At 35.8% G+C, this 23,967-nt stretch overlaps 1 protein-coding gene across 1 annotated transcript; it reads left to right on the plus strand.

The window, feature by feature from the left end:
- The first annotated feature begins 1,556 nt into the window (after positions 1-1,556).
- On the plus strand, positions 1,557-15,201 carry LOC102801840 (cytidine deaminase-like). Its single transcript, XM_006811630.3, has 6 exons — positions 1,557-1,679; positions 1,975-2,144; positions 9,420-9,536; positions 13,526-13,637; positions 14,307-14,364; positions 14,918-15,201. The coding sequence occupies exons 2-6, from the start codon at positions 2,132-2,134 to the stop codon at positions 15,029-15,031; spliced, it is 414 nt and encodes a 137-aa protein (XP_006811693.1). The 5' UTR covers positions 1,557-1,679; positions 1,975-2,131; the 3' UTR covers positions 15,032-15,201.
- The last annotated feature ends 8,766 nt before the right edge of the window (positions 15,202-23,967 follow it).

The raw sequence follows: 23,967 nt of genomic DNA on the forward strand, positions 1-23,967 counted from the left end.
TAGTAAATATGTTAAAAAAACCTGTTTCTGACATTTTCTGACATATGCCTACTAATTGAATTCTATCAAACGCCATCGTGTGTCCGTTGTACTGAGATAAGCGTACCGAGACAATGGGCCTGATATTTTATTGAAGCAGGGCACCGCCGGTCGAAGACTTGGACCAGTCAATTTCTATATCAGCTTTTCTCACCTCAGGCGATGTTGAAGATTTAAGATGGGTTTCAAATAATACAACAATAACAACAATAATACAAATAATGAGGCAATAGTAACGGAAAATGATATTTGTACATATATTCTTTTCCTGGTGAAAGAGTATAAGTTGGCTTATACAGACTGATAACGTATATCAACTTCATCATATGGGTTATACATATCGCAGTGGTTGTTTAAGGTAGCAACAGGGGCAATCCCATCGTTAATTTATGGCAAACTATATATTTTCTGAAAGCTGAAATATGCAGAAATTTGATAATTCATTTTTTGCAAAAAATATGTACATAGGTGTCATGTGACTGGAGATTAACTGGACCCTCAAAATCTACAAATCAAAAAGTTCTGTCCCGGTGATTTAATCATTTGATTGGGGATTTTCAGAATAATTTCGCTGTGAAAGATTCTTATAAAGTGTCGATGAACGTTTGTATGTGATTTATTTCCTAATAATTATCATAAATACTAATTATTTCTTTAAAACAATACAAAATGGCAGAAAAATTCTCCCCGTCAAACTTTTATTGTTTGATACCCTGACAATATTTGGTGTTAATTTCAAACGCGTACTGCGAGAGGAAGTACCGCCAACTTTTTCTTGAAAAGTTCAAAATAGTGCAGATGTGTGACCTGAGAAAACAACAAAAATCAAATTTACCTGGATGTTTGTCTTAAAACAACATATTTTTGTCTTTTGTGAAATTGTGATATTTGATTGGTATTGAGGTTGCGCAACAATTTGTCATTTTTATTTACTAAAACAAACTGCGTGGAGGGTGAAATCGGCGAAAATCCGTAAGTGAATGCGAATATCCATTGCAATGGCCGTCAACATGACGTCATATTCATTTCATTAATTCAAATGCTTTGTTATGCTAAACATGTTATCTCGGTGGACTCTTCCACAAACAGAGGGCGGGTCATCCTACTCAAGTATATCTAGTTTATTTGTTCAATGCCGTTAGAAAAACAAAACTTTAGACAAGCAGGTAGGCTGATAGGCGACCCGCTCCGCTCGGTTAATAAATAAAACCGGACCCCGTAAACGAAGTTCGCAAAAAAGCATTCACTTCACTTTATTAGTAGCACGTATACTGCTGTTACATTATTATTTCCGTTTTGTCACCGTTTTGCGATTGCATTTTCTAAATTATTTGATTGAATGTATATTTGTGTTATTATGTTATATTAAACTTAACACAGCTTAGATGTACGGTGATATGCAATAAAAATCTCATTCCGTTCGTCCGTCAATCAAACAAAAATCGTAAAAAAATATAAAAAAATATTCAGCTCGTTTTATCGCTTGCATATATGCTGAGACGAACTGCCGCTGTAGCGATTGAAGAGGGAGACGATCACCCATATTCTGAATACATCGAATAATCAATAACCTAAGGAGTAAACTGGGGTCTGGTCGTGTGCCACATTCTGCAAGCTTATGTAAATCATGGAGTCGTCAAGTAAGTATGTTTTACTTCTGAGTTTTAATGCCCCAATATTCATATGAATTACTGTAATGCTTGACCAATAGTCCAGTGGCATAACTCAAAAATCATTACACGTCAGATTAACGCACCAAACCTGGCAGACGTTGGTCTACATAAATTGACCTTACTGACTGGAAAATGGTTACAGTTGTAGTAAGCACACAACACGTGACTAAAGTGTGATACATGAGGTTATGTTATGATATATCGCCTAAATGCATACTTACATGCAGTGCCTTAAATGTGTACAACAAATGTTTTTATTCAGCTCGTTTTATCGCTTGCATATATGCTGAGACGAACTGCCGCTGTAGCGATTGAAGAGGGAGACGATCACCCATATTCTGAATACATCGAATAATCAATAACCTAAGGAGTAAACTGGGGTCTGGTCGTGTGCCACATTCTGCAAGCTTATGTAAATCATGGAGTCGTCAAGTAAGTATGTTTTACTTCTGAGTTTTAATGCCCCAATATTCATATGAATTACTGTAATGCTTGACCAATAGTCCAGTGGCATAACTCAAAAATCATTACACGTCAGATTAACGCACCAAACCTGGCAGACGTTGGTCTACATAAATTGACCTTACTGACTGGAAAATGGTTACAGTTGTAGTAAGCACACAACACGTGACTAAAGTGTGATACATGAGGTTATGTTATGATATATCGCCTAAATGCATACTTACATGCAGTGCCTTAAATGTGTACAACAAATGTTTTTATTTTTCAAATAAGGTTATGGGAGTGTATAAAAAAGATAAATTGGTGAAACATATAAAAATATCGATGTTATATATATATATTGGCCCATATATATATATACATATTGGCAGCCTTCACTGTTCATCAAACATAGAGCGTTGCAAATGTGCGATAACATGTGTAGCCCCAAGCATCTTGACGAAATGATCACTTTGATTCCTCTGTCCCCCATGACCCTTGCAATATGATAGGAATTTGTTATCTATTTCAAACAAACAAAATGCTAAAACAATATACCCCTACAAACGTAAGGCAAGGATATTTGATGTGTTTTCTGTGTATCGGAGAGTTCATTTCAGACTCTTTTTTTTCTTGCAAGTAAAATATAGTTGCCGCATTCACATTTGGTGCTATATTGTTACGTGAACGTATGTTGAAATCAGTCAACAAAGCGACTGTTCAGCAGAATGAACTTTTAGCTTTGGTGTCAGGTTTCAAAGTGCTGGGTCATACCATTATCATTGAACGGAGAATTTAGCAAATAGAGTCGTTTTAGTAGCAAAAGAACGTAAAATATTCTGTCATTATTGTAATATTGTTTTATTCTTGTTATACAGTGTCGTTAATTATAATGCCAACAAAATAAATGTGTCTGTCGACACGTACATTCCAAAGTGAAAATGGTATGTTCCGTTTGCCAGCCCTTCCGGGTCCTGCAGGTACTCTGGGACAGGCACACTCAATTGAACGATATGACAATTTATTAGAACATTTATTCAATCGTTTAATATATTCGAATCTCAATAATATCTCATATATATTCTTAATATCTGTCCTTATGTGTGTTATTTTAATTAAGGATGCGGTAGAGTTATCATACTCTAAAAAGTAAATGGGGAAAAGTGTTTTGAGGCATAGCAAATTATATATTTTCTTGAAGCCCTTGTTCCTGGCTTTTTGAAAAAAATGATCTGCGACATGTATCACGAATTAGTCACGTGATTACTAAGTAAACCTAGATGTGTTATTTTGAATAAAAATGAGTTTTGTATAAAAACCGTAGGGGTTTTGTAAAAAAAGAAAGCTGAAAAATCAAGGCAGCATCAGCACCGTCAATGCCTCGAGAGTGTTAGAACATGGATCGCATATTTGTTTACAATTACATCAATTTATATTTTTTTGTTATTTCACCCATAGACAAGGAATTTAAAAGCCTTTTATTTTTTATTGCGAGAAGTTATCAAAAAATGCTTCAAGGGTTTTATTCTGTACCAATACGTTATCAATGTGTGTGAATTTCATGAAGGTAGGTCAATTTCTGACGACGCACAACTCACTTGAATTACCTCTATGGCGTCAGATTTCTTCTGCCTGAAAACGCAAAAAAACAAAACATTTGTCACGTTGCGCTAATTTTGGACATTTAAAGCATCAGATTGACTGATTTTTACAACAAAACACATATTATGGAGTCACTTAATAGCCTTGCAGTATTAAAATCTAAAACTATAAAGTGTTGGGCCCGTATTTCTCTAAAAAGAAGCGAAGTTGTTACAGTACACAGCGGCCCGGCATAACGTTGAACAGTTAGAGAGATAAATGACGTCATCTCATTATATATTCAAATCATGTTTACTTGCAAAGCGTGGTCTGTTATACCATATAGTTCCATGGTTATACCATAGACCTTAGAATGAGATTCTAAGGTCTATGTTTATACAAACGCTTGCTTAGTAACCGGAAAAAGAGGTCGACATGCCTAAACGCCAACCCCTAGTGCTAATTAACTCAACAACATCCGACGTTATGTCTTGTTCTAGCTGACACTCGGCTTCCACCACAACTTCGGAAACAGCGTTCTTGTACGGACCTTTGTGGATGGGTGGCCCGGCGGCAATCTCACACAAGACACTGGTTTTTTCAAACCTCGCCGACCTCTCACAACTGCTCGTCCGACCAATATACCGATTTTCGGTTGATATTAAATTGTCTGCCCGACTTTTTGGTAGATGGAAATTGATCATGTTTTGCTGACGAAATTTTACCCTCTTGGTTTGAATACTCAAACTTGAAGTGTGAACCCCATTGTACTGTCGGCAATGCGTTTCTGTTATAGGTAAAGTTTCGCTTCCTCTAAACTGCGTTTTTAGTTTTTCCTTGGAGGCCTCTTTTTTGTGTCATGATAAATCTTCGAAACAACGAAAAGATGCAGCAGTCGTAGTAGAACTGGAGATTTCGTAAGTTCGCAGTGATTGATCGGGAGCCGGAGTAGCCGTGAGTACAGTCCTGTAGGTTGGCCTCCTTCCGCTGATCATTCGGCCCCACAGTCCTGAGAAGTCGCATAGACCGAGGATTCGACACTATTGTGAAGGAGTGCATCGGGCGATTTAAGAGGCATTCAGCTTTGCAGTTAAAAATTAAGCAGGTCGATACGTCCAACTATTCTAAATACCCTAACTGGAAGCGAAATTACATAAGAGTTCCCACTAGGGTCGATCATGGAACTATAAACCCCAGGAAGAACAACCACGTCGTTTCCTTTGAACTATGATAGTTGCCGGGATGACGAATGTTTATTTTGACTGTTTATTTCGTTGCATTAAAAAATAAGCCGATTTACACAAATGAACGTGTATCTCCGACTATCGGTCATTTTCGGAGTCAATCGGGCGACTTCGGGGATCACGTGATCGAGTTGTTTCGGTTATAGCATAAAAAAACAATGGCGCCAAGACAAAAACACCGATAAATGAGCGACATTCAACGGGAAAAAAAAACACATTGCCACTTCTGGCGATCGAAGGGAAACACGGAATAAGTCGGGACATCTCGACAACAAACAGCATACCAAACCCCATGTTTCGCAAACATTCGCAACCTTATTTTTTCGAGGGTTGAAAAACAACAAGAAATAATCTAAAAACGACATTGAAAATTATGAAAACTCGCTAAAACTCCGACCCGTTGCATGATTTCCGGTACACTGAAGGTCATCCTGCAGACCGACTTGTTTGCGCATGCGTAGTGAACGAAATATTTTACTACGAAGATATGAAATATTTTTTTCAAGTTTTCCGTTTCCAGCAAAGCGGTTGATACGGGCGTATCGGCGGCAACTAACATTGAGTATGACTAATGTTGTGGAAACAAAAGCGAAAGCACTGTAAGACAAAGTTTTTTTAATCCTCTTAGTTTCGTTGTTCTTCCTGGGGTTTATAGTTCCATGGGTCGATCAAATTGACATTTTCCAACGTCAACCGAAAATATACGCCGCCATCTTGTTCTTGACGTATTTATTAACAAAACGTTGTTTCGTTGCGTAAAACTAGCTTTCGCCAACGTTCCAGTATTGTAGGTTCATTTTTCGGCCACAAAAAAGTATTTGTGAACGCTAGATTGGTCGATAGATGTTTTAGCTGGTTACAATCATGAAAACTGCAGAACGGTTTTCCGCCATAAATTTGTAGGTGGGTGTTGAATCCTCGGTCTATGTGACTTCTCAGGACTGTGGGGGCCGAAGGATCAGAGGAAGAAGGCCAAACTACAGGACTGTACTCAGGGCTAGAGCCGGAGTTGATATGACCGCGTCGTCTTCAGTGTGCTCTGTTTCCGTCCTGAAGGGATTATTCAAATTACGCAATAAGTCAATGTTATTGTTTGCGTCCAGACTTTTATCTCAGAAACAAAGTGTACAGTATCCCGTTATACAAGTAGTTTTTCTTATTTAAAAAAAAAAGGTATTCTAGATGTGTTTCAGTTTTAATTTTGATCAGTAACAAAAAAAGCAAAATTCACGAAAATAACTCTACCGCATCCTTAAGTGTTTAGCCAATAGTATGAAGGTACTATTGACACAAATCTGACATTTTTAACGTGTCTGTGAAAATGTTGTGGCATGTACCTACCATAATCAGCATAATTAGTTCAGCATTGCATATGCGTTGTTCATTCTAATATTGACATGTTTGAAAGAATGGGATACACATCAATGGTTAGAATTCATATTGTCTTTTCCCAGTAGTTAAAATAATTATTATAATCAACTTATATGTATTTGTTGTCCTTAACTTCAAATACATTTTTTGCTCCATATTTTCGTTAAATAATTAAAGCGGGAGGGTCGTCACCTGCGCACAACACACGCTAAGAACGCCAAGGCAAGACTGACTCGAGTCGTGCCAGTGCGCAATCTAGTTTTAAACTGGCGTGAAGTGTGCGTAAACCCGTCGTGAATGCGTGCCATGTTGGGACGAGAATTTTGAAATGTTCAAAATGTTGGTCACAACAAAATTAAGCGACCGAGTCGCGAACTATGTGCAAACTGGTCGTAAACTCGGGACGATGCGTGCCACTGCTTGGCAGTGCGCGCCATGCCACGACTGTCACGAACTGCCACGAATAGTTCGCGACATGTTCACGAATTGGTGCCTTCTCACTGACACGATCACGTGTACTTAACATATTGATGGCACGAGCAGTTCACGACTAGTTTATGCACTTCGCGAACAGTTTGCGCGTGGCAGGAGCAGTTTACTACTGCGCGACAGTGACGCTCGCGTCGGTGAAGGAAAATTTTTAGGGCTTCATGGACACTGCTCGCCATTCCAGAGATCGCCAGCTATCATACAATTTATTTCACGGAGACAACGTGCCAAAAACAAAGCCAATCCAAAAATAACAAGGGGTTAGGAAGGCCCCCCTTTTATATGGCGCGCCCAAGTCGGCACGACACAGTCCGAATTGCGCAAACTCGTTGTGCCAATGCGGGAAGTGCGTAAACTATGCGTGAACACGTCTTGCCAGTTCGTTTCAATGTGTACATTGATGGACACTATTCGTGACACTATAAACTATTCGTGAACAGTGCGGGAGCTTCCCAGTACGTGCCCAAAAATGGCATGACATGCCACGACAAAATCGTGGCCAAAAGTCGTGCAACCGTGAGCCTTGCTAAAGGCTCATGGGTAGACGTTTGTTTGTAAACAATGACACGCTATGGCTACCTGACGCATGCGTCAGTGACGAATCCGCCGCTTTAAGTAAAAAAAAATGTTTTTTTTTTCGTGTTGCATTTTTAAAATATCTTTCCACACATGCGATTCAAGCGAAGTGAACACACATATAAATAGCTTTTGACTTCAAATGGATAAGCTGGTTATGTTTCCACCTGCCCGTATAACAGACTGAAATTCAATATTTGCATTTGTATGGTACGACAGTTTTATCATATGTTGAAGCTACAAGAGAAGCATACCTGCTGGAAATTGTCAGTAACTTTCTTGCAAACATTTAAACTGTTCTACTAAAATTTATAACCTTTCGGTTTGTCTACTTTTTTGAAAGAGCATTGAAAATCTGGCGGGAAAGATCTCACATGGGATTGAATTCAGCACATGGCGTCTTAATTCAGTCAGGCACCGTGTGACGATTATTTATTTAAAAAAACGCTCACAAACATACTTGGGTTATTTGATTAAATTAGCTTTCTATATAAACCGGTAAATGTATTTGTACGGTTTTCAACAAAGAAAGTGCTTGCGCTAGTGTCACGGGCGTACCCCAACAGTTTACGAAAAGCGTTATTATAACTGACCCGAAGGTCATTAACAGTAGATTTTCCATACATACACCATAAGTGGCAGCAATACAAGCTAGAACAGAATATTTTCAAATAGCAAAGGTTTGACTTCGTGGCTGCAGTTGTTAAATTTACGTAGCACAATGTTTGTCCGCACACAGAATACACGTTTCTGACAATCAATGTGCGCATCGTCTTTCAGGTCACGGGTTATTTTATGTCCTAGATAATTAAACTGGTCAACAAAATCAACATTATTATTATATAAATACAATGGCGGGCGAATGTTCATGCAATTATTATAGTTCGGCTCCAGACAGCAAATTTGTTCCTCTGAACGCATTCGGCTCAGGCCGAAATCATTGTCAATGGAACTCGGCCCGGCGCGTTTCTGATTGTTTGAACGCTATTGGATGGTTGGCTCGGACAAATCTTTACTTTAGTGACCCGAAACCTTTTGGTATCAACATGACATTGACATGACATGTAAACACGCGACAACAACTGGTAACTGGGGAAAACATCGTGATGACAGAAATAACTTCCTTGATAATAATAGTCATGAATCTGAATATACGATCGAGGTTTATTGGACATTTGATCAGTTTGTCACAAAGATGTAAAAAGTGTTATGTTTGTTTTCTGTTGGACTAAATGTATAGTCATAACACTTGCCATTAGTTTAATCGGTAGATACAGTACAACATGTTGACATAAGTGTGTTGCTACGTGACAACTTGGAGATACATGTGCGTGTGCTTGATAACCATTCCAAAATTAACGAGAATCACATGGACTTTGCTGGTGACCTGATTGATGAGTTCATATCGTGTTAGTGTATACAAGGCTGGCAATCAGTTGATAAATATAAATGCACATCACGTGATTATCTGTACTTTTTCATTTTAATAATTTTTCAACTTCTGTTAGAAGCACTCATAATTAAAATCACTGGGTCGACCTCAATCACTTACCAAACCGTTATAATACACATTAAGATTAAGATTCAAAATTAAAACTTTGCTCAGTTATAAGATCTGCTGTCAATTTATAGTCTACATAGAGTATACATCCCCTAAGCGATATAACTGGTGAGTAGTTAGTGTTTGGAGCGACTTTGTAAAAAATGTGATATTCAACTCAATATCCCAGCGATGAGTGTTGACTTCAAAAAACAAAATATATAAAATTACAATGAATAATTAAGTTTTAATGATATTGGACCAGTTATCTTATTCTAAGTAAAATACCAGGAAATTGTCACCAGTTATCTATCTGGAGTATAACACGCATGCATGCTAACAATAGATTCATTGTGTAGACAATGCCACCGCTATCATGTATTATGTAGTAGCAGCAACCTTTCTAGGTATACATGACATGTGAATCCCATATATATAGTCATTTTGTAATATATGTATTGACAGAGGAATTCAAGGCGTTGATCAGGGAATGTCATAAAGCTAAAGAGAGGGCCTACTGCCCGTACAGCAATTTCAGAGTAGGATGTGCAGTTCTAACTGAGGACGGGACAATGTTCACAGGTATGTATACAAATTAAATATAGTACATTAGGTCCAAGGAACACTTCCATTCGAAGACAACTGCACATTTCTATCGCGTCACACACGTCGCGTTCAATGTAGGTCATATTCAACGTTAAATATTGACAAAACTGGTAAACATAACCTATACACATAGGTATGTGGAACAGTATAGATTGTTTACCACACAAAACAATATGTATAATCTGCAAGTCATGTTGTGAAATTCTATGGTATGTGCTAAAAAACAAAATCCTCTTCCATCAAACAAAATGGTCCAAAAAACTGAAAAATACATATATGATGTACAATACTTTCTTTATCTCTCTGTCAATATATTACTTTGATATCTATAGTTTTGTTGTGTTTTTAGGATGCGTTTACCTCCAGTATTTTGCTCTTGCTCTTTTTAATCTAAGGTGACATATCGGATAAAAGTCGGTCGTTTTTATTCCATTCATTTTTCGGCGTTGTACACTTTTTTTAAATGCAACATTACAGAACAATTTAGAAAATGTTTATAAATGAATAAATGAGAACAAATCAAAATATCTGTTTCAGAAGGCAACAATTTCAGATATTGAGTCTGTTTATTTTTGGTCTTAATGTAGTAGGCGTGAAGCTTGTAAGCAAACAAACCATTTAGTTTTTGTCCTGTATTTCGTGATAGATATAAAATTTACCTACATTGTCACCTATGGATACTAATGAATATATCCCATAGCTTATGGCTATGCTAAGTTTAGTTTTCATTTAGAAAGTTCAACATCTGTAAGTGTTACATATTTAAGCAAAGTTTATCAGTAATGTCTTTCTTTAACGGCGCATGTATACGTAAACGCTCTCCTGGTATGGCTGTCAAATGTAAATAAGCAGGTGGCCACATTAAATGTCGAAATTGGTTGCTATAATTTGGCTTCCAATCTTATACTAAGATCGCCAAGCCAATATGCGTGCGCTGCCCTTCAGTCATGTAGAGTCACTTTTAAGTCAGCATACACATGTAAATACTCACAGTACTTATCAGGAACTGTTTATGTAACTTCCGTGGTATTTAGTCCGTTGCAATTCTCCTGTTTTTGGTGACTCATTCGCCTTAATTCCCTTGTTCCGTCTGTCAATTAGCTCTGCTCTATTTTTTTTCGTACACACGGCATTCTACCATCTTCTCTCTACTGGTAGGTCGTCTAAAGCCACTACATACTTTGCAGAATTCTTCGCTCGTTTTAATGGCCCTCCACATGGGTGAAAAACGAAGTGCGAAGTACTCGCTTTAAAAGGTGTAAAAATCGAAGTGATGCTTTTTAAAAACTGTAAAAAAAAACGAAGTGAAAATCTTATAAAAATTGTAAAATTGACCTGTTTGAGTTATAGAAAGTGAATATCGATGTGATTATTTTATAAAATTGGGAAACTGAAGTGAATTTCTTATAAATATGGAAGCGATACAAATATCATACATGGCATACATTGCCGAACATCGCCGGCTTCGCACAACAAAATCTTGCTTGGTAATAAAAGGGACTAAAAGCGTAATATGTTACCCGCATCTTTATTCGCTTGTCAAATGACGGTCAAGTACCCTACACCAATCAGAATGCATGTAATGAAGATGTCTAGCTCTGACGTCTATCGCGATTGCGCATGTCTGTTAAGTCTAAAACGGAACAATTTTGCAGACGAGCTGGTGCTCGGAACGACTGACGAGCACTGACAGTACTGCATGACTACGCATAAAAAGGTTAGTTTACTGATTTTGTTTACCCATTTTGCTGTTTATTTCCTCAGCCATGTGTTTGAGTTGGTCTGTAAAACTGGACAGGGCCTGTGATTTGGCAAATCGGGCGAGAGAAAAATCGATCGCCTGACCACAGGGAGCCCAGGAATTATAATCAACTGTAATACGCAGTCTCTATGAGCGGGGGGGGGGGTATCGGCTGGTATCTAGTGTAAGAAATAGACAAGGGATGAAGGCTCCAGCCAGCTCACATTTTTTAAACTCGAAAAAACAGACGAACGGAATGAAAAATAAAATCTAAAAAAAATACCAGGTTGAAGAATATTAGTTGCTTCTTTAAATTTCGCCAAAGCCCTACCTATATTTTACCGATATCTGCAGAATAAATCAAGAAAACTACACAAATTGACTCCATTTAGGAATTCCTAACGGTTTGCCCGAACGCATGGCACAGTTGGAGGCGTGGCCTGTTCAGCATTTGTCAACAACCAATCACAAGACTGGTTACGAACCACATCGAGGTCACGACTCGGTTAGCCTTGCTCAACTGGTTCGTAACCAGTTTCTACCTATTTAAGCTTGTCAGGTCACTGAATTAGTTTATTGCACTATCATATTCTTGTTTTGAAATTTATTATAAGTATTGATGATTATTGATAATATTACTTGCCAACTCAGAATATAAATCAACTACGGCATGGCTAAAATAGTGTCCCTATGTTTACAACATTTCATCCAGCTTTAAAACAGAAAGTAACATGAAAAATTTTGTTTATGTAACAATTATGAATGTTTAAGAAATTTAAATAAATGATTGCATCATGATAAATGTCTATTGTATGCATTTGTTTCCGAACTTCAAAGATGATATTACTAGTCTATTTGCAGGGAAAGGGTTTATAATATGCTTCTCATTTACCAGTAGTCACACAAATAAAATACATGTAGTCACACATCTTTGGTCCAATCATGAACTCCTGCACATGCATCATGTCCTCAATATGAGATGTATGTGCTTAAAATGACAAAAAACAATATATAGCTGAATTATGACTGGATGCACAGAAGGTATGATGTATATGCCGGTTTTTCGACTACTGATAATTCAAATCGGGGACTAACAGACACAGCAGTACAATCTATAGTGCTTTATTAGTATGAAGATTGTTCACCCTGATAACATCTGTAATGAAATAAATCATTGTATCTGAAATGCAAAGTTTCTAGTTACTGAGTAATATTAATTAGTACAATAATTGAATGCTTATATAAAGTGAAGTGAAGTGAAGAATATTTATGTTATAAAAAATGATGAAGTGAATTGATTTTTGTTTATAAAATGTGAAGAGTGAAGCTGCAGAAATCCATAAAAAGTGAAGTGGGAAGAAGCCATATTATTTTTTACCCATGTGGAGGCATTTTAATGCACATTGATTCGAATGAATAAATTTCTTATCCATATTATAAATATGACCCAACAATGCGTAATGAAAATACTGTAAACTAAAACTCTATCACTACCTGGCACGTAACATGCTTATGTATATAGTGCTGCCTCAGAGCGATGCAGCTGATTTTAATCAGCTAGCCAAGTGTCCATATAACCATAATATTTCCCAAATACTCGTATTTGTTATACCAACAAACTAGTATATTGTTAGTTTGGTTTGAAGCTTCAAGATAGCACCCGGAGTAGACATTTAATATGAAAGAATACGCTACTACATATGCCGTACCAATGTTTGTTTGAGGGATTACTTTTCGATTAATTTCGCTATTGTGTTTTTTTTTTACTTTTTCTAATAACGTTTTATAACACGTGAATGACCTGTGAACTGCACTAAACGTTGCCATATGTGTGGGCTAAACGATTGCGGTCGGGTGTTCTTTATCTGCCTTTTTCAGAATGGGAAAAACCCCATAATAGTGATACTGGACGTTGGCAATTATTGGCACGGCATATGAACTACCGTATTCGCCTATATACAAGTTTTTAGAGGGTGTATATGCTGTTAAAATTGCATTTATTGTTTTATCAATATTGCTACCTTATGTATATGTAGTATATATTATACACAAACAACAATGTGTTACAGAATATATTTGTTGATTTATTTTTTCAATATTGAATAATCTTTCAATTACTGTGGTATTGTTTTTCAATCACCTACATAAAAGCACGGACATGACATTTTTTCAATATTGAATAATCTTTCAATTACTGTGGTATTGCTCCGCTCCTTTTCTGTAGGCTGTAATGTAGAAAACGCGTGCTACGGCCTAGCAATGTGCGCCGAAAGAAACGCTATAATCAAAGCAGTCACTGAGGGGCATCGTAAATTCCAAGCCATAGCTGTAGGAACGTAAGTAATCAAGTTTTCTAAAACATTGTCCGGTAGTTTGGCGTTTCATGTTGTCTATACTTTAATGGCCTACACCCATGTTATATAATTTATGAGCCTGACAAATGATTAAATAAGAAAGAATACAGTTGATACCTGGCGAACCCGGTTATGAGTGGTGCAATCACTATTCCTTTGGTAAATGTACATTTCTATTTCCAATGAGTGGCGCCCTCCAGCGACTAAAAGCGTCGCCGACGCCAAGATGGCGTAACCAATGTCGTACAAACTTTGGCTGGCTGTGCAATCATTCATCATTTCGAATATGGCATGTCTCTAAAACAAAAACTATGTAAATACATATTCGGACTTACTTGTATGGTCATTACGATAATGTATGCTAATCTATGCACGGATTTTTGTTGTGAAGTCGTAATTACTCAAGATGCTCTATAGTGTACCCTTAACTACTTATATGTTAGTGTAGGATGAGTACAGCTAAAACTGTATCGACTTTCTAGACCTCCTTATTTTCATTACTTTCATTATCAAAGTCCTTGCGTCAGTTCAAACCAACTATTTGATTTCTAGGTCTATCTTGATCAGTGTATGCAGTAACAATTTCAATATGCCTTATTCGTGTACTTCAATTTCCCAGTTTCAAACTGTACCGTGATTGATTCATTACAGGGACATTAAAGACAAATTCAAAGGCCCCTGTGGACCTTGCAGACAGTTCTTAGTAGAGGTACGTGGTATTGCACGAATAGTTTATGCAATGATGTTAAGTGTATTTAGCAATGTCGTATCTTCACTGAGAACAAAAGTCTCTTCCAAAAAATAACAAAACTTTTTTATTGAAAAATGCACCCACTATCATCTCTATGATATCTGTTAATAAACGGCGCTTTCACTCGTGTTATTGAGTTTTGGTTTGTCTAACAATGGTTAGCCACAGCTTGATGGTTCAGGTATATAATCATGCGAGTATTTTGTACTGGAATTTAATTTAAGTATGGTCGCAGCTAGCAAGCTTTAACACAGGAATGCATATTACAAATTTATATTCAATGTGTCTGACTATTTAACTATCTAAAGAAAAATGTTCCATTAACCGAGCTATTTGTTTAATTTAATGTATTTTGTCCAATTGCCAATTAAAATGACAAGAAATCACAGGATCTACGGAAACAAGTTAGAGAATCCTTTTTTTTTATTATTTTGTCTTTGTGAAATATTTTATACTTTAACACTTTCATTGACATTTTAATATATTTTAGTAATTTTAATTTGTGTTTTAGTTTGGAGAGTGTGACCTGTACATGGTGAAACCAGACTTAACATACATGAAGTTTCCTCATGACCTACTACCAATGGGATTTGGACCAGCAGACCTGCTTGCTGAGAAGATTTGATTATTAGAAATTAAAATAAAAAATAAAATAATTTAAAATATATATATATATTACTGTACGTTCCGGACTGTTGAAATGTTCACGTATAAATTTGGTCTAATGATACATATTACAACGACGCACTGTATTAAACTACGTTTAGCATTATTAAAACAATTATTTAAATACTAGCATGCAGCGTTTATAGTATGTGATATGTGTAGGCTGTGCCTGTGTTATTTAAATAATTTGTGTCAATCAAAGCAATGAAATATTCATGCACCTTGTTTCAATATTTTTTTTGAATGTATGTTAGAATGTATTCCCGGCAAAATTTTTTTTAGAATGCAAATAAGCTAATTAATATACACAGGTTGTTGAGAAACCGACATGAGGCATTTATTAGTTATTAAGCAGTATGCCTGCTGAACAATAACATTAAATAAGTACATAGTTTTCGCCCAGAACTAGGGAGATGACAGCTTTGATTTCCGTGGTCGCTTGGTTTTATAGTTATTAGAAAATAATAGTTCAGTGAACTAAATATTTTACGATTTATAGTATTTTTTTCCCGGATAGAACAGCTGTTCTGCCTATTAGCTGCAGATTGAGTTGTTAAATGTGATTGCGTCCTCACCAGATTACTCACTCAAAACAACGTAAACTTTCTTCCGATATATGAAAATGGAAGCAGAATTCAACTATTGCGTAAATATTTATTATACATTAAATATTCATTACTCATGCTAAAAATTATAACACATGTCTTATAATATATAGAACGCAATATTTCACTCTGTCTTAATGAAATAATAAAGTTGTCTAAGCTACTAATATCCAGTAAAACCCTTCCAAGAAAATAGTTAGAATTGTACATTTCTAAGTTTATTTGAAGTGTCTGTAAAAATTGTTTTCAACAAAATAAAAGTATTAGTGACCGTATAATACTAATCACCTCATTGTATGTCCTTAAGAAGTGGAACTGTTAACAACATTGTTTCCATAATGAAAATTCTAAGAAAACTCGAGTGATAAAGAGATTGATTGTATTATTGATCAATTATGAATCCCTAAACTAGAAGAAATGATAATAAAAATTATAATAATGGAAAATTTTAACCAGCATTAAAACAGTGTAATTATAACGAAGAATAGCATTTACACTGTAGTATATTGGATTATTCATCTTGACATGTAATTCATCACTTTGTCCCAGTCTGATATAATGTGAACATCTCCAGTGGTGAAATGGTCTATGTAGTGACAGTGGTAGTCTTTTGCTTCTTTTGCTTCTTTTGATTCTTTTGCTTATTTTGCTAGAATGGAAGTGAAAAGCATCGTCACAACGAACATGTTATTTCATCTTCTCCGAACAACTTGAAGCAAATATAAATTATCTACTCACCTTCCTCAAACGTTCCCAAATAGCTGGCACCTTCTTTGCAAGATCACTTCTTTCAGCCGCACGTAAGCTATGTATTAATACTTTAAAATCATTGGCTTCGGGGTCGATGGCACCACTTTCATACAATTGTACGATAAAACCGCATGCATTCTGTGTTTCAGTCATCCCTTTTTTACAATGTGCTTGACTTGCAAACTTCATACGTTCAAGCTCGTCTATAATAGATTGCATAATAGCAGCAAGACTTGTTAGTACATTTTTGCGCTTCGAAATATGAAAATACGGTCAAATTTAATTAAAATGTTATTAACATTTGAAAAAAAAACAATTTTTTTAGTCAAATACTATGTTAAGAAGAATATGCTAATAGAAAGCTAATGGCATTTCAAGAAAAACTAATGAAATAAATTGTTTTTGGTTTGCAGGCAAAAAGTAGAATTTTACAAGTTGTATACAAGAGTTGATAAAACAATCGTAAAATAACTTTTTGTTTATTTTATAAGTTAAAATATCAAACTCTTTGGAAAAGTTTGTCTATGAACATAATTAATAAAATTAATAAATGTGATGAATACTTACTCTTAGAGATTTCTTTACTCAGTTCCAGTGCAAAATCATAGATAGGGTCGCCTGAAAAATAAATATCCTGTGATAAACTGTCGGAATTGCAGTATTTTTTTCGGAAATGGTTACTCGAATAGATGTAATCTTTCAGGTGAAACTGTAATCGACAATGTTCCAATGCAAATTCAATCAATAAACTTTGTCAAAAATGTAATGCATTGCACCGAACAGAATAGATACAAAAATTTGAATTTAGTTAACCACGACCAAATGCACTACACTGTCACATTTGTCATGGTGTCAGTTCATTGACTCCACATACCACACCAACGATTTCCGTGCAAATAGTGTAATGTCCAGTGTATTACCAAGTGCACCAAACATTTTGTCAACAAACCTTTCACCTTTTCAATACATATTGAAATTTGATAGGTGAATGTTGTAACAGCTACAACAGCAAAGTCACATCGATGTGACCCCCTTTCCCCGAGTGTATGATTAATGTACTCTTTTTAAATCCACCGAACCACGTGACCACCCACCAATCAAGCTACCTAGCAAATTAATAACGTTAGGATCCCTAAATATAGGAACGATAACAGAAGAGATCCAGGTCATATTGGCACGGATTTCTAATAAATAAAATACTCAATTTTAATTTGAATGTTTTTGTCATCAGATTCTATAGGTTGAGCACATAACTTCATTCAAACCAAATTGGTATACTGTGACGTAAAATGTTGAAATTATAAACACAATATTAGAAAATAAAAAAATGCACTTGGTTAGATTCCTCAATCAGATTACCTTCTTTCAAATTTTGTTGTGATCTGTAATGTAAACAAAAGTTTCTTGTTTCATGAAAAACAGTATATAATATATATGCAATAACAAGTATATACTTCCTAGACATGTTATCACAACATATTTCTGAATTTCATAACGTGATCGTAAGGTACTAACATAAAATATCAAATAATTTATACGTTACTCACTTCCAGTAATACAAGACGGCAATAACAGTAGCAAAACATACAACTGATAAAAGTATGGCGAATAATATTTGACAGGCACCTAAAAAAGAAGAAAAATGAACTGCGTTTGTACTTTATACAAATGTTGCATACAAATTACATTTTATTTCAAATGTTTATTAGTCAAAATAAAAAACATGAATATTTTTTCAGGAGAAAATATATATATATCAGGCAATAGTTTTTGGGAAATACATAAATAATTATAATAAAATGTTAAGTCTCTACAAGTTATAATTTGACAACATTAATGTTTATATTTTAAGTTGCCACACGTGTATTTGCATAAACATTAGAAAAATTATGCAAGTATATGCAATTGGTGGGTAACGTATAATCACAGTAAGGTATATCATAATCCAAATCATCATACAGTTTAATGGTCCTCCAATATAAATTCACAAACGCGGGATATATTGTGCGATTATGGAAAGAGACACCTGGAACGTTTGTATTTGATTTTTAAAGAGTCAATCCGCAAAATATTATTATTGCGTGTCGCAATGACAAGCCACTCAATTTATTGGAACGTTTATCCACTGTTTTACATTGTATATGTCTCTTTGCATAGCTAACACCATTGGCCAGTGTGGTATCTGATTTGTTATTTTCATCATTTGGTCTGATGACTTAATAAAATATATTTCAATGAAATACATAGCGAAGATAAATACTGGCACTGTTAAAATAATAACTGGCATTACTTGTGTCCTCTGCAGACAGGCATTCCGAATATCTTGGTGTAGTTGGGTCAACTACGTCTGTGACTATAACGTATACAGGAACAATACTGCAAATACAAATTAACAATTAAAACCTTCAATTCACACGCCATTACAGAGGTGTGCATTGGAAACTTGACACATGTACTGTATGAAATGTTTTAGCATCATCACCCACCTTGACTTAGGTAGTTCACCTCCATCAGTAGCGATAACAGTCAAATTATAAAATGGTGTTACCTCGAAGGAGTCCAGCAAATAAAGAGTGGATATATTGGCAGTAACTGGATTGATCTCGAATATTCCCTGCGTACCAAAACAACGATTACATGAATATGCAAGAACCAAGTGTTCTTATGGAGGGGGGGGAGATAATACTATCATTATAATGTACGTGTTTTCAAATAATCAATCAATCGACTTCGAGGTGACACATTACAGTGATCAACTTACCCTCTCATTTCCTACATAGGCAAGTGAATATGTCACACTCCCATCGTCACCATCATCGATATCTATAGCTAAGATGTCTAGGTCTAGAACTGAACCAGGTGGTAGATTTTCGGGTACCGCTGTGGAATATTCATCTGAGGAAAATTCAATATGATTACGTAATGTATATAATCTACACAACAGATCTGTATAATAATTTACAAAATATGCCAAACATTGTCTCAAGGATGGAATTATGTAATTTCAAACACAGTTTTGAGCATTCGTCATCTTAATTTATTGGAATAATCAATATGAGTTTGCTCTGACACGATTAATGTTACAAGTGCGTTACAATAGGAAGAGCACAACTAATATATAGATATGTTTTCACATTCCGAGAGCATTCATAAAGCTTTATTGGGTTATTCGGTAATGAATCCGAGCAACATTGAAAAATCTTCTGGAGTCGCCGTGGATCCAAATTAGCGCGACTAGCAGCAATTCGGGTGTTAATGCTTGTGAATCTACGCGCGTTAAATCATTAGCTAGTCAATACGTTATCAAATAAATAACCAATGAAATAGAGGGCCAACATATATCTTGCTTTTCATGAAAATTCCTATCATCAAATATTTCACATAAATCACCTGACACATTAATGTTTTGGGAATAATCTCACTTATAAACTTCAAGAATAAAAACAAATTAATAATTATGTGATTTATATCATTTTATCCCGTTCTGATAATCCCCCCCCCCACCGTTGTGTTACCACAAATGATGCAACTAGACTTCTCAGATTGTAGGAAACAAAAATGTACACGGGGGTGAAATAATTAACCTTGAACATATGGGTCAACTAGTGTTCTTGTGCAACTTGACATGACGAATAATCTGAAAAAAACTTTGTGGCACAATTTAATTTCTCACAATTTGACTTTCTGATGACATTCATGAAAATACATCCTAAGCGCGTAAATACGTTGTATATACGATTAATGACTACATAATGTTTTTGTTTCGCGAAAGTTGACAAGACGTTTGTATGAGTCACATTCATAATCAGATAGACAAATTTTGTATATCATTATGAAATGTTGACTTACTCACCTTCTGCAAATAACGGACTGTTTGTGTTTGGATCGCGATAACGTATTTCAACCGAGACATACCCATGGTCGTCATGGAAAAGGTGCTCGTCATTCGCTGAAACCATCAACTGAAAGGTCAAAGTTCCGCACTTTATAATATATTAATTATATTGTAGTATAAAAGATAAATATAAAGATAAATATTACTCCAATTTATTTATTTATTTAAGATTGAAATCAGGGTCATTCAAATTAACTCTATCTTAATTTGGCAGGGGCTCTTCGGTGCACTATATTCATAATAAACATACATAGATGCCTAAAATCAATTCTTAAATTATTTAATAAACCAGAAGTTTAACAATAAAGTCATATATGTAACAGCTCTTACTGGTATTATTTTGCATATCGTCAAGCACGATGTGGAACCATTTTGGCCATACAACAGTGAACAGAGACCAAAAATCAATTCGCATAATCAAACACAGGAACAATGAAACCACAATTGTTTGCACACACGTAAAGCCACATAGTTGCCACAAAGTAAGCGGCTTTTGAAAACAAGTCAATAGACTTCATTTGAATACAATCAACGACCATATAGCGTAATAGCGTCCCGGGCGTCAAAAAAAGAAAAGAAAAGAAAATGAAGCAGAAATAAACTGACCTCAACTATCACAATAGAGAGCCTTATTCTTAAGAATATGGTTTCATAATACGCTATTGTGACCACATAAAATTAAACATGGAAAACGATATAAATGTACTGTTTTGTGGAGTTTACGAAACTACTCCAGGCACGAGTTTGTTCGAAAAATCAATGAACATTCCACTATTAAATATAAATATATGTATAAAATTTATCAACAGCGGATTGGGGATGTCAATGGGCACACAAATCTCCGACAAAGCCAAGTATTTCATGTAGATAACAACTTAGATAGGCAAATCACTTTACATGTCGAATATGCTATTAATAAACGAGTAACTCGATTCGAAGCTCAATGCTGCGTTCTGTGCGATTTAGGTAGACAAAACGAATTTCGAATTACTGTTGAACAAATTAAAGCGTATCTGTGTGTATCTAAGCGCGTTGGGACAAATATACGAATGGGTTAGCAAAGAATATAACTCATAGTTCGATTTACTGTCCCAGTTACTGAATGTGAACCATCAATGCAAACACAAATTTATGTTCCCCTCAAATCGATTTTCCGTTAATTGAACATCTAGTTACAAATTGGGCGTGGTTTAACATACGTTGACATAGTTTCTAAAATATGGTAACTCGATGTTTGTAAATCTGTGACCACAATAAAGTTCCATGAAATGCGTAGCATATCTGTTTGAATGCATGAACACATATTGAAGGTGTCCTACAATTTGTTGAAGTAATCAAACAGAATATCAAGGAAACCTATAATGCACAGATGGTGTATTGCATATAACAACTCTCACCAAATATTCCGTATTAACGGTAAATATTGCGTTCGTTGTGATAACCCCAGTCTGTTCATCAATATCGAACAGGGCTCGGACAGACTCCAATGTCAACAGCGAATATGTTATGCTTCCAATTGCATCTGGATCCGTGGCATTGACATCCACAACAAATGTTCCAATAGGAGAATCCTACACGCAAAAAAAAAAAAAAAAAAAAAAAAAAAACGAGAAATATGATGACATACACTATACACTGTTGTAAATATGGGTGAATACATTTTCCCTTGGAAAGTCCCTCGGAGAAAAAATAAAAATAAAGACAACAGCTGAAATTATGCCAGGTGTTCATAAAATAGCATGCTTTCTTCTGTCTGTTTTGATGTATCCATGACTTCCTTGCGTATACCGTGAATATACACAAAATATATATCTGCGTATACAATCGTATATCAATGATTTTGCCCAGTGCATTACAATGCGTCGGGGCGCTGATTTCATGACTTCCTACATGTCTACGTACAATACATATACTAGTACACTGACAACAAACCTGCAGATACGTACATGGTAAACAAACGTAAACATTTCATCTGGATAAATAGAAGGTGGATTATCGTTGACATCTAATAAAGTGATATCAACAGTAGCATTGTCTTGTTTCGACGGCAGTCCATCATCATATGCCGATACTACAAGATACACAACCGCTTCAACTTCCCTATCAATCGTACCACTAGTTCGTATTATACCAGTGATTGCATCTATCTTAAAGAAACCTATAAGACAATGGAGATAAGCTTTAATTTTTGTAGCCGTACATATATGATGTAATTTAGGTGCGGCACGCTTTTATTTCTGGCTACCAACGGCTACGTATTGTACTCCTACATACCGTTGTCATTGCCTTGAACAATTTCATAGTAGACAATTCCAGACCCATCAAGTTCAGATGTAGAATTATTTTCTGCATCTTTATCCGTAGCAATAACCTCGACAACGTAGGTACCATCGGGTGCATCTTCGCTTATTTCGGCAGTGTAATTTGACGGATCACATACAGGTGCGTAGGTATTGATTTCACGTACAGTTATTGTAACCTGGGAACAGAGTTAGTGCATTGTTTGTCGCAAGAGAAGGAGAGTGATTGATGTATATGGTACATATGCTATCTCAAAATTATCCCAACATACCAGAGTTGTTGTTGCATGTGGCGGATCTCCGTGATCAGTAGCCTCGACTGATAGCTCGTGTGTACCAAGAGCACCAACCAGATTTTGTGCGACCCATATATCCCCAGTGTCATTCTCAATATCAAAGTAGTAACTTTCTGTAAATAACAACACAACAAAAACGCCTCAATTTGCATCTCTACTCCAATTATTCAACCAATCATGCTCCATGCCAATTGCAAAGTTGATTTGAATTCCCTAATTTTCTGCCATTTTTGCCGACAAGTCAAAATGACGATGAAACTACAAGACTGGTCAGTAATATTTGTTCTACTGTCTGAAGTAGAGAGATGCAACGTGGTAAATTTCAAAACAATAAGACAAACGTGGCATCAAGGAAATGAAATTATTCCCTGTTTAGAAGAAATCTAAGATAGCGGAAATCACGTGACGTGAATATTTAATGATCCTCAAACTTTATACATTGATTCTAATATGCGAATTGAATGCCACTGTTATAGCAGCCAAAGTAAAGATTTTATTGCAAATTAATGTAGCACATAAGATTTTATGTCGAAAACAATTCAATGATCTTCAGAAAGGATAAACAAATCGGCACTTCCGGTTTTGCCTAAATCCAATATGGTTAGTAAAGATTTGGACAGATCAAAATGCTGCGAGCAGATTGCTTCAGCACAGACAAATTCCCATGCCCTCGCCACGCCTTAAAACTCAATTCTGAAATAAAACACTCACAGTGCACCGTTATTAGATCCTTCAATCTGAGCTGAAGCTATGCATGTGCATAGTACATAACACTGTGCAACTAGTAATACTAGTTGGGAAGTAATACCAAATTTCAAAACAAATTATCTGTCAAACAAGAAGGCAGATCGCCATTTTTAAAGTTATTTGCAGCAGTCCCAAATGGTTAGCACCAAACGCTTCAGGCTTCTAGCTCCAGCCATTTTGTAAAACAACTTGATGAAAAAAGTTACGGAATAGAGAAGGAAGAAGAAGAAGAAGAAAACAGGACAATAATAAAAGAGGTAGCCCTATGGGCCCAAAAAAGCTAAGTCTGATATAGCTTAAAA

The sequence above is a fragment of the Saccoglossus kowalevskii genome, chromosome 16 (assembly GCF_978046115.1).
Source record: "Saccoglossus kowalevskii chromosome 16, keSacKowa6.1, whole genome shotgun sequence".
Lineage (NCBI taxonomy): Eukaryota > Metazoa > Hemichordata > Enteropneusta > Harrimaniidae > Saccoglossus > Saccoglossus kowalevskii.